Source organism: Petaurus breviceps, unplaced genomic scaffold (genome assembly GCF_028583685.1).
Source record: "Petaurus breviceps papuanus isolate PSGF00001 unplaced genomic scaffold, PetGlider_PUasm1.0 126, whole genome shotgun sequence".
Taxonomy (NCBI): domain Eukaryota; kingdom Metazoa; phylum Chordata; class Mammalia; order Diprotodontia; family Petauridae; genus Petaurus; species Petaurus breviceps.
The window spans coordinates 31,913,295-31,925,840 of NW_027185655.1; the positions used below are offsets into that span (position 1 = coordinate 31,913,295).

The 12,546-nt window shown below is 39.4% G+C and overlaps 1 protein-coding gene across 4 annotated transcripts; it reads right to left on the bottom strand.

Annotated features, from left to right (window-relative positions):
* Positions 1-9,894: 9,894 nt before the first annotated feature.
* LOC138169847 (afadin- and alpha-actinin-binding protein B-like) lies at positions 9,895-11,350 on the bottom strand. Of its 4 annotated transcripts, XM_069099433.1 has the most exons (5): positions 11,044-11,343; positions 10,807-10,974; positions 10,528-10,642; positions 10,243-10,389; positions 9,895-10,060 (listed from the first exon to the last, which is right to left on the bottom strand). In XM_069099433.1, the coding sequence occupies exons 1-5, from the start codon at positions 11,140-11,142 to the stop codon at positions 9,915-9,917; spliced, it is 675 nt and encodes a 224-aa protein (XP_068955534.1). In that variant the 5' UTR covers positions 11,143-11,343; the 3' UTR covers positions 9,895-9,914. The 4 variants fall into 4 exon arrangements, with proteins under 4 accessions (XP_068955534.1, XP_068955543.1, XP_068955525.1 ...); XM_069099442.1 differs by having other exon boundaries at positions 9,895-10,014; positions 10,247-10,389; positions 10,807-11,350; XM_069099424.1 differs by having other exon boundaries at positions 10,807-11,345.
* Positions 11,351-12,546: the final 1,196 nt, after the last annotated feature.

Genomic DNA, 12,546 nt, shown 5'->3' on the forward strand with positions numbered 1-12,546 from the left:
CCACAAAGAGATCTGCTATAAATAATGTATAGGTTCTTTTCCATTTCCCCTAATCATCTCAGGAAAGGGACATATTAGTGGCATTACTGGGAGGGTTAGATCCAAGGTGGCTGAGTAGAAGCACAAACTTGGCTTGAGCTCCCACTCCAATCATTTCCAATACATGTAAAAAAATGACTATAAACCAACTTTAGAGCTACAAAAACCACAAAGTGTCAGAGAGAAACAAATCTTTCACTGGAGGCAACCTGGAAGGTGGACAGGAAGGGTCTATCACACAGAGCTGACCAAGCACAGTCCCGCATGAGCCATGGTTCTGGCCCCAGGGTAGCCCCAACTAGTGGCAGACAGAGCAGACTTCAGGAGAGTGAATCACCAGCAGCTGTAGCACTTTCCAGACTTCTCAACCCATAAATGCCAAAGACAAAGTAAAAGGCCAGTGTTGAACTCTGTTGGAACAGGGTGGGACAGAAGAGTGTGGTCCTGCTCCTGCCCCCAGGGTAAGAAAAAGGGGAGGCAGGGAGGCTGTGTAGCCCCACCATGTGGCCACCTCAGGAGCTCCTGGCCTGCAGATCATAGGGGAACCAAGTGACCATTCAGAGGGTAATTGCTTTTGCTTTAACCTGCTTGGATCTGGATTGTGGTCTTGGGTGGTGGTCCTGGGGAGTGTGGCCAGTGAGCCAGAGATTGTGGGGACTGTAGAGACAGCACCCTCCTAATAACTCTGGCAGCTGCAAAAATCCCAGTGATTTGGGACAAAGCTATCTCCATTCTGGAAGCAGAATTCTACCATGGCAAAGAGCTCAAAAGCCAAGTAATTGGCTGCCAATATGAGCAAGCAACAGAAGCACAAGCAGACCATAGAATCCTTTTTGGGGGGACAAAAAGTATCAAGGCATGGAGTGGGAGGAAGACAGCAAAGTTAGAACTCCTGCATTAAAAGCCTCCAAAAAAAATATGCATTAGTTACAGGCCATGGAGGAGCTCAAGAAGGACTTTGAAAACCAAATAAGAGAAGTGGAGGAAAGATTAGGAAGAGAAATCAGAATGATGCAGGAAAATCATGAAAAGCAAGTCAACAACCTGCTAAAGGAGACCCCAAAATACATTGAAGAAATAACTCCTTAAAAAGTAGACTAATTCAAATGGCAAACGAGGCCCAAAAAGCCAGTGAGGAGAAGAATGCCTTAAAAATCTGAATTTGCCAGTTGGAAAACGAATTTCAAAAACTTACTGAAGAGAATAACTTCTTTAAAATTAGATTGGAGCAACTGGAAGCTAATGACTTTATGAGAAATCAAGATACTATAAAACAGATCCAAACAAAAGAAAAAATAGAAGGCAATGTGAAATATCTCATTGGAAAAACCACTGACCTGGAAAATAGATACAGGAGAGAGAATTTAAAAATTATTGGAATACCTGAAAGCCATGATCAAAAAAAAAAAAGAGCTTAGACACCATCTTTCAAGAAATTATCAAGCAAAATTGCCCTGATATTCTACAACCAGAGGGCAAAATAGAAAATGAAAGAGTTCATTGATCACCTCTTGAAAAAGATCCCCAAAAGAAAACTCCTAGGAATATTATAGCCAAATTCCAGAGTTCCCAGGTCAAGGAGAAAATACCGCAAGTAGTTAAGAAGAAATAATTTGAGTATTGTGGAAACGCAATCAGGTTAACACAAGACCTAGCAGCTTCTACATTAAGGGATCAGAGGACTTAGAATATGATATTCTGGAGGTTAAAGGGCTAGGACTAAAACCAAGAATTACCTACTCAGAAAAACTGAGTATAATGCTGCAGAGGAAAAATATGGTCATTCAATGAAATAGAGGATTTTCAAGCATTCTTGATGAATAAAACAGAGCTGAACAGAAAATTTGACTTTCAAATACAAGAAGCAGGAGTAACATGAGAAGGTAAACAGGAAAAAGAAATCATAAAGAACTTATTGAAGTTGAACTATTTACATTCCTACATGGAAAAATGATAATTGTAACTCATGAGACTTTTCTCAGTATGAGGACAGTTGTAGAGAATATATATCTATATATCTATATCTAGATAGATAGATAGATAGATAGATAGATATGTGTATACAAACATATATATGTATATATAGGAGGGTGTATGTGTATATAAATATATATATATATATGTGTGTGTGTGTGTGGGCATATGTATGTTCACGTATACATAGAAGGCATAAGATGAGTTGAATATGAAGAGATGATATCTAAAAAATAAAATTAAGAGGTAAGAGAGGAATTTATCAGAAGGAGAAAGGGAAAAATAGATTAGGGTAAATTATCTCATATAAAAGAGGCAAGAGGAAACTGCTACAATGAAGGGGAAGAACAGGAAGGTAACAGGGGATAGGACAACCTTATTCTCATTGAATTTGGCTTAAGGAGGGAATAACATACACACTCAATTGGGTATCTTACCCCTACAGGAAAATAGGGGGTAGAGGATAAAAGGAGGGAGGATAGAAGGGAAGGCAGACTGGGGAAGAGGGTAGTTAGAAGCAAACATTTTTTAAAAGGGATAGGGTCAAAGGAGAAAATAGAATAAGTGGGAGGCAGGATTGGATGGAAGGAAATATAATTAATCTTTCACAATATAACTGCTATGGAAATTATTTGGGTAACTACACATGCACAAACTATATTGAATTTCTTATCTTCCCATTGGAAGCAGGTGAGGAGAGAAGAAGTAAAAAATCTGGAACTCAAAGTCTTAAAAACAAATGTTTAAAAAAATGTTTTTTAAATGCAACTGGGAAATAGGATACACAGACACCAGGTTATAGAAATCCATCTTTCCCTACTAGAAAGTTGGGAGGAGGTGATGGGGGAGGATATAAGAGAGAAAAGAATGGGAGAAAGGGTATTCAGTAGGCCTGCTCTTTTGGAATGGGGATAGGGAAAAGATGGGGAGAAAAAATTGTAACTAAAAATCTTGTGGAAATGAATGTTGAAAACTAAAGCTAATTTTTTTAATAGTGATATTACTGGGTCAAAGTGTATAGGCAGTTTAATAATTCTTTGAGCATAATTCCAAATCTCTCTCTAAAATGATTGGATCAGCTCACAGATCCATCAACAATGAATTAAGGTCCCAAATTTTCCCTATCCCCTCCAACATTTGTCACTTTACCCTTTCATCATTTTAGCCAATCTGATAGGCATAAAATGATATCTCAAGGTTTTTAAATTTGCATTTTTCTAATCAATAAGGATTTGGAGCATTTATTTATATGACTATAAATTGCTTTGATTTCTTTATCAGGAAACTGCCTGTTCATATCCTTTGACCATTTATCAATTGTGGAATGTCTTCTAGATTTGACAAAGTTCTTTATATATTTGAGATAGGAGACCTTTATTGGAGGAACTGTCTATAAAAATGTTTTCTCAGTTTTCTGCTTTCCTTATGATCTTGGCTATATTTGTTTTATTTGTACAAAAACTTTTTAATTTAATGTAATCAAAATTATTCATTTTGCATCTCACAGCACTTTCTGTCTCTTGTTCATAAATTACACTTTTTGGTAACATTAATTTTATAGTATGAATTATTCTCCTGAGTCTTCTCACTTCACTCTGCATCAGCTCATAAAAGTGTTTCTGAGTCAGTTTGAAAACTGATTCTTCAATTTTTTTAGACACAATAAACTCTATTACATTCATATGTCATAATGTGTTCATCCATTCTCCAATGGGTGAGCACCCTCTTTATTTTTGTACAAATAGAATTTTCTCCTTTGGTCTTTTTAGGATGTAGGTATTCTAGTGGTATTTCTAGGTGAAAAGGTAAACAAACACCTCACATATTATACCAAAATAAACTCCATATTGATAGACAAATTAGAAGAACAGAAGAAATTTGCTTACTGATCTATGGATATGGAAGAGTTCATGACCAAGTAAGGGTTATCGTGAATCACATAAGATAAAAATGGATCATTCTGATTATGTAAAATTCCATTTTTTAACAAATCCAATAAACTAAGTTACTAAGGTAGTTAATTTCAAGTTGTGAGATACATACATCTGTGTGTAGGTATATATTTCCAATATAAAAAGGAACTGACTCAAATTTGTGAGAATAAGATATATCTTCCAATTGATAAATGGTTTAAGAATATTAATGGTCAGTTTCCAAGTTAAGAAACCCAAGCTATCTTTAGCCATATGAAAAAAAAATGTTCCAAATCACTAATAAGCAGAGAAATGTAAATTAAAGCAATTCCAATGTTCTACTTCACACCAATCAGGCTGGCAAAGCTGACAAAAAGAAAATGAAGAATGTTGAAGGGGCTGTGAGAAAATAAGCACATTGATGAACTGTTGGTGGAGCTTTGAATTGGTTTAACCATGCTGGAAAGCAATTTATAACTATGCCCCCAAAGTTACTAAACAATGCATAGATGACATATTTATTGTTTTCATATGATAATATTAAGTCAACTATGATAATAGCTGACATTTATATAGCATTTTAAAGTTTATAAAGCATTTTACATACCTATACTTATTCAAACTTAGATATCCTTTACATGTATATTCTTATTCATAGTGACTAGAATTCCCATTTTATTTCCACACAAATGATAAAAAAATAAAAATGAGAAATTGCCCATTTTTACATTCACCTTTTACATACAGAGCATTGATTAATGGAGAAAGCCACCCCAAAATGGTGTAGAGTAAGAGATGTATGTTCATTATGCTTGCAATAGAATCTGGGGTAGTTTTCTGGGGAAATAGAAATTCATTCATCTTTTGCTACCAATCACATTTCACCACAAATCTCCAAACCTACCCAGCACCCTCCCAAGATATCCTTCCTTCATTCTAACCTACCTACTAGAAGCTTCTCCAAGAGTCTCTATGCTGGGGGTCCTGGTGAGCCTCTTTACCAGGGGAGTTTCTGGCCAACATTTTGCTACTCCTTGAAAGGTGGGAGGAGGGATGATCACAAGATTCTCAGAACATGGCTCCTGCTCTGAGGCTTCTTAGAGAAAAGAGATCTTTGTAATAATCCTTTGAGTTATGTGTCAACTCCCTACATATTAGCATTACTCCACAAATTCATAAGTTGCCAAATCTTGATTATTCTATCTCCACACCATCCCTTTCTTCCATCCCTTTTCTCTACTCACCTGAGTTAAGACCCTCCTCACCACTCACCTGGATTTTGGTAATAGCCTCCAAGTTTGGTCTCCCTCTCCAAACCTTATTCCATGTGTCTGCCAAAGTGATATTCCTTTGACACGGGTCTGAACCTATCATTCCTCTACTCAGATTCCAGTAGCTTCTGGTTACCTCTAGGACCAAATAGAAATGCCTTTTGTTAAGCATTTAAGAATCTTCATTACTTGGCCTCTTCTAGCTTTCCAGTCCCCTTGCAAATCACTCCCTTCCTTGTACTTCAAGGTCCAGTCATATTCATCCTTACATATGGTGCTTCATCTTCCATCTTCTTGCTTAGGTACAATCTTTTCTTCATGTCTGCCATAGTCTTCCTCTTCAGCTCTGCATCTTGAAACTCCTAGTTTTCTTCAAAATTTAGCTCACATTACATCTGTGTACAGGAGCCTTTTCCTAACCTCTATAGTTGCTGGTACATCCCCCCAAAATTACTTTTTATTTTATATATATTAGACTTGATGAAAGAGGAAAATCTTCCTAACAATTTGAGCTGTCTCAAAGTCAAACAGGCTGCCTCAGGAAGTTTCTGGACATTTTCTTTTCTTTTTTTAATTTTTAGCAATAGATGTTAAGTAACTTGCTCAAGGTTACACAGCCAGTTATTTCTGGGTGTGGTGCTACGTATCTGAGCCCAGATTTGATCCCCAGGTCATCCCGACACTAGGGCCAGTGTGCTTACTCGCTGAGCCACCTGGCTGCCCCTGGACATTTTCAAAAAAACATTGGATGACCACTCATCAAATATGTAATGAAAGGGGAAGGGATTACTGTTTTAGGGTTGGACTAGATGACTTTGAAATTCTTCTGCCTAAAATTCAATGATTCTTTGAGTTCTGACATCAAGGAAATCACAGATTCCTGAAATAAAGAATTAAATTAGAGAGTCTGGAATTTAAGGCCTTCCATGTGAATGGCTTAAAAAGCATTTATTAGACACTGAATTGAAGTTTTCCATTTTCATTTCATGTTACCCTTACCCCTCTCCTTTACACCTTCTGTATTTGTCTGGGGACTCTGTCCTCATTTCAACCTTTCAGGCTCCTTCTCTTCCTTTAAAACTCAGTTATCACTTTTTGTGTGGATTCTGCCCTGATAGCCTCAACTAAAAGCATCCCCTTCTCTCCTCATGATTTTCCTGCAGCACTTTGTGTGGGTGTTTTCATTGTCTCTATCTCATATCATGGTTATGTAAGTGTTCTATCCATCACGCTCCCTTGATGTGTGGACCTCAGCCAAACCTAAGCTCCATAAGGGCAGAAAGTCTGAGAGAGGAAATTGTAGCACAGTGGAAAATGTACTGACTTTAAAGTCACAGGACCTGAGTACTAGGCTTTTGTTAGAGCAAAGGTCTCCCAAGTCCCCTTCTTCTTGCAAACAACCATGTGATACCACAGATAAAATCTTGAACTTAAAGGCAGGAGGACTTAGTTAAAATATTGTCTCAAACTCTTACTTAGCTTTATGACCCTGGGTAAGTCATTTGACTTTTCAGTCTCAGTTTCCTCATCTGTAAAATGGGGATAATGTTAATAACATCTACCTCACTGGGTGTTGTGAGAATCAAATGTAGTAACATATGGGAAGTGCTTTGTATACTTTTAAGTACTCTATAAAAAAACTAGCTATGATTATGAACTATATGATTTATTGTTGTATCACTAATATCAGCTATAATACTCACACAGCTTTTTGCTAGATATTTGTGGTTGAGTGGTTTGTTTTTTTTTTTTTTTTTTGCTTTTTGGAGGGGGAAAGGCAAGGCAATTGGGGTTAAGTGACTTGACCAAGGTCACACGGATAGTACGTGTTAAGTGTCTGAGGCCAAGATTTAAACTCAGGTCCTCCTGACTCCAGGGCTGGTGGTCTATTCACAGTGCCACCTAGCTGCCCTGGTTGAGTGCATTCTTTAAGAAAAATGAAAAAACAAGAAACTTCTTCCTCTCCACAGGGAGAAATTATCTTTTTTTAAATCTCATTGCAGTTTATTTTTCATCTTACAGTTTTTTTTTTCTTAGCATTCCCTTGCTACTCTAACTTATTTTGAGATTTAGTGCTCATCCCATTTTTTATAGGACTCAACCACCTGGGGATTCACAGAACTTGCCAAGGAGAAGCACCTGCCTCATCTCTCTTTCCTGTTTAGAGAGCACTCCGCTGCCAGCCTCTCCGCAGTTCTTCCCAGAGACTGTTGCCCCTTGATCCAGATTCCCTTAAAAACCCAAAGATTTGAGTACCTGTCTATTGACCTAGGATGTAATCTGTGCTGATTCTGGTGTAGGTGTACACCACGGTTTCTATCCTGGGCTCTGTGAACTTCTTAAAAAAATATTTTGATAAACTCATTTCAGTCTGACCTCTTTGGTCATGCTTTGTAATTCATTTTATACTTTTAAAAACAGTATTCTGAAAAACATGGGAAGATTTTTATGAACTCACACAAAGTGAACAGAACCAGGGGAACATTGTACACAGTAACAGCAATAGTGTAAGGAGGACGAATTGAGAAAGACTTAGCCACTGATCAAGACAAGGATCCAAGACCAGGAGTGGTGAACCTTCAGCCTCGAGGCCACTTGTGGCCCTCTAGGTCCTCAAATGCAGCCCTTTGAAATGTGCATTCAATCAAAGGAGGTAGAGGGTCACATGGGGCCTGAAGGCTACAGGTTCTCCACCCTCATCCAAGATAATTCCAAAGGACCTATGATGAAAATACTCTATCCACCTCCAGAGAGACAAGGATGAACCTTGAATGCAGATTGGAGTCTATATTTTTACTTTCTTAATTTTTGAGTTTTCTTTTACAACATGGTTAATGTGAATGTTTTCTATGACCTCACATGTATAACCAATATCAAACTGCTTGCCTTCCTTCTGGGTGGAGGTGGGAAAGAACTGGAGACAGGAAAAGAATTTTGAAATAATTTTTTTTTTTAAGCAATCAGGGTTAAGTAACTTGCTCAAGGTTACATGGCCAGTTATTTCTGGGTGTGGTGCGGGGTATCAGAGCCCGGATTTGATCCAGGTCATCCCAGCACTGGAGCCGGTGCTCTTACTCGCTGTGCTACCTGGCCACCCTGAAATCAATTTTTAAAAAATTATTTAAAATGTTTGTGAAATATTTAATAAAATAATTTTTATTTTAATAATAAATTATGTATTCAATTATAGTAATAATTATTTTAAATGTTTACATGTAACTGGGAAATATTTAATAAAATAAAATTTTAAAAAGTTTTAAACAGTATTCTGAAAAGGGATCCAAAGGTTTCATCAGTTGTCTGTATATCGTCTATCTCTATTCTGACCAGTGCAACTTATTCCCGTTTATAGGAAAAGGTAGATGTGATGACCATTTCCACCCTAGTATGGTATTTGTGGTGAGATAGACAACCCTATATTGGATTAGAAGCAACTGCATCTTCAAAGGATGTATGGAACCAAATCAAATTTTAGTTCCTTAGTTAGAAGAGGACCATTGTGTTCAACATTCTCCCAGCCACTTAGGAGTCATGTCTTCTTTCACATATGTAGTACAGGGCTCTTCCTCCCATATGAGAGTGAGTGTTACATGTATTTTTAAAATTTTTATTTTTAGCTCCAAATTCTCTCCCTTCCTTCCCTCCCTCCTCTCCCTATTAACAAGGCAAGGAATATAATACCCATTAACAAGAAAAGGAACATAATACCCATTGTACAGATGAAATTCTGCAAAACATTTCAACATTAGCCTTGTTGCAAAAAAAAGAAAACAAAAACAAAACAAGAAAAATGGAATAGGAAAAAATGTTTCATATTGCCCTCAGAATCTATTAGAGTTCCCTATATGGAAGTGGATAATATTTTTTATCATGAGTCCGTTGAAATTGTCCTAGATCATTGTATTGATCAAAATTGCTAAGTTTGTCACAGATATCATTACATGTTGTTACTGCTTTTACTTGCATTTAAAAAAAGAAACAAAAGAATAACTGGTTTAAAGCCATAATTCCTGTATTTTGTATCTAAGGAGAACACAAAACTTGAAGGAACCCCAAAGTTCTCATCTAAAATTGTTTTCATACATGAGGAATCTAAGGTGCAAAAAAAAAAATTAAATGATTTGCCCAAGATCATATAACTGACAGCAGGGGCATGGCTAAAAACAAGACTTCTTGTCCAGTGTTCTTTCCCCCATGACATGAAGAAACAAGACCTCTAGAGTTCAATGTTCTCTCCCCCCATAATATGCAGCTTCTTGTTACAAGAATGGTAGGGGATGAGGTTCAGATAAGAATTCTTAGAATGGGATCATAGGATAGGAATCAGTGTTTCTTCCCTAGGAATAATCAAGAACCTATCTAGTCCCTGAAAGCAACCCAGAGTCTTTCTGCCCATCACCTCTGCCCTGCCTGGCAAGCCAGAGCGGCTCTAGGGAATCCTTGTCACTATTACTTAGTCCAAATTGACTCCACCTTCCTGTGAACCATGGGATTTTCTTGCATACCTGTATAATTTTAGTCAGATGTGGCTAGCAAGAAGGTAGGAAAGAACCTAGCAAAAATTCCTAATGCTTTTTCATAGTCATTTCAATTCTTCTTAGGCATCCCAGATAATTAAGGTAAATTATCTATTCCATCTATTCCACAGGGCCTCTTTTCAAGAGTCAGGTTTCAAGGTTTATTCTCCACAAGAGTAGAAAAGTTGAATCTCACTTCTTTATTGGTTAAAATTCCCTTTTAATCCCTCCTCCCAATAAAAAGACATGTGCATCTTCTCATCCACGTTTTGCATAAAGACGATTGATAATTGGAGAAAGCTATCGAAAAAACAGTATAGAATTTTAAATGTTATGTCCATCATGCCTGTAAAAGACCATAGAAAGAAATTCACCCTTCTTTTCTTACCAATCTCATTGTATTATAACTCCCACCACACACACACACACACACACACACTACACAAACACACACACATGCACATACTAACACATACACAAACACACATGCATACACACTACCCACCCAAGATATCCTCCCATCCTTACCTACCAAAGGGAAGTCTCTTGGGGAGTCTACACGCTGGGGGGCATACTGATAAACTTCTTTGCCAGGAGGGTTTCTGTCCAACCATTTGTTGCTTATGGAAAGGAGAGTGATCCTAGGACTTTTGGGGCATAGCGGTTGCTCTGGGACTTGTTGGGTAAAGAAGAACATAACAGAAATGAAAGAATGTCAGGTAAGGCAATGGGAGAGGAACAGTTAAAAAAAAACTAACCTTTAAAATAATCCAAACCCAGAGTGGGCAAGGGGAAGTATCTTTGGATACTCACTTTGAGGAGCTGCTAAATCTGGACAGAGGTGTGGCCTCTCTAGGGAATGACCTGGCTGTTGTTGAAGCAGCCAGTCCTTCATGAAAGTGGCCCGTTCCTGCTCAAAGCAGCGACGCTAAGGAATGTGGGCATCATAGAGAGTAAGGCGGTAAGTCCTTCCCATTATGCCCTCCTCATCTCCCCAGAGCTTCACACCCTGACCCCAGCCTATCTCAGGCAGATTCCTTAGCACCCTGCTAGCTCTCCACAAAGCAGACAAACAGAACCCCAAATGCTTACTTCATGGCCCAGACGGATGGCAGCCTCTGTGAAACGATGCCGTTCCAGCTCAAAGTTAGCCTGCTGCTGAGCGAACAAAGTCTTGGCCTCCTGAAGCTGCAGCTCCTCCTCCAAGAAATATGAACCCATGATGGCTTGGGGAATGTCCTCTGCTTGGTTTATCTGGTCCTGCAGAAAGAAATGAAAGGAATGGGTAGGACCTCCTCTTCTCCCATGCCCAGGCATCTCTCCACTCACCTGGAAACACTGCTGTTGCCACACAATGAGGTCCCGGCTCTGCTGGATCTCCTGACGCAGCTGAGCCAGCTCTTTGTCCTGGTCTGTGATGATACTCATGCGGTCCTTGCAGAGGCATTCTTCTGGGGCTGGGGAAAGGAGATACCCTCAGGCCCTACGGAAGCTCTCATGAGGGTCACAGGGGGTGGGACACCGGAGGCAGCAGCAGTGGCACCTCTGATCCTTACTCTCTGTTGGACCCTGGACATATCACTCCCTGGGCCCCTCCTTGGGCCTCATTTTCTTCAACTATAAAGAGGGGGTTGGACTGACTGGCCTCTGAGGTCCCTTCTGGATTCATCTTATAAATACCAAAAGAATGAACCTAACACACACACACACACACACACACACACACACACACATTCTACCCCATAATTACATGGACCTTCAAATCAGGAAGCCTACCATTTCCCTTCATTCTTTCCACCTCCTCCTTGAGGGAATTCCAATGTCTCCACAATATGTCACCATTGTGAACTGTAGCTACTTCTTCATCATCATCCTAGGGTAGTAGAAAAGGGACGATGAAAGGGAATGAAGCTAGAAGTAAAGCAAGTTGCATCTCAGAGGATGCCAAACTTGATGTCTCCTTGGAAATCCTACTCAGAAGTCCTCTAAAGTGTAGCCACTAGGTGCCAGGGAACCAACGAATGTCCAGGAACAGTTATGCCTTTAAAAGGATTCCACAAGGGGTGGCTAGGTGGTGCAGTGAATAGAGAACTGGCCTGGAGTCAGGAGGACCTGAGTTCAAATCTGGTCTCAGACACTTAACACTTACTAGCTGTGTGACCTTGGGCAACTCACTTAACCCCAATTGCCCTGCCTTTTCCCCTCAAAAACAAAGGATTCCACACACAAATACCTAAGGGAGAGCCTGGCCAGAAAGCCTCTGCCCTTCACCCCTAGCTTCCCCTCCTCAAGGATGCTCACAGAAGGGTCACTCTGCGGGAAGCTCAGCAGCCTGATCACGTCCCTATCCATCTGACCTAAGAACTGTTTCAGCTTTTTATTCTCCTGGGAAATTTCTGCTATTTGGTGTTCTAGGTTTGCCACCACAGTCTGGAACAGCTCTGCTTCCTTCCTATAGGATAGAAAGAAAGGAAAATAGTAAATTACAAAATAGGGAGAGGAAGAGGAAGAACCATGTCTACCTTATGCGATTGTTGTAAGGATCAGTTGAGATGGATGTAAAGTGCTTTGCAAACCTTAAAGTGTTATATAAGTATGAAGTGATTGGAACAGGAGGGCCACCCACTCCATCATTTTACTACATCCAGCCCCATCAGAGCCCATGCTCCTGGGTCTCTTACTTGTTGTCAGCCTTGCCTGCCCTCCACGACCCCCGCTTCTCAATCATCCGGTTCAAGGTATTGAGAATGTCAATAGCTGAAGTAACAAGCAAAAAAGAAGACATGTGAGAGGGGTGAAGGACTGCCTTCTTTGAATCCTCCCACCTCTGCA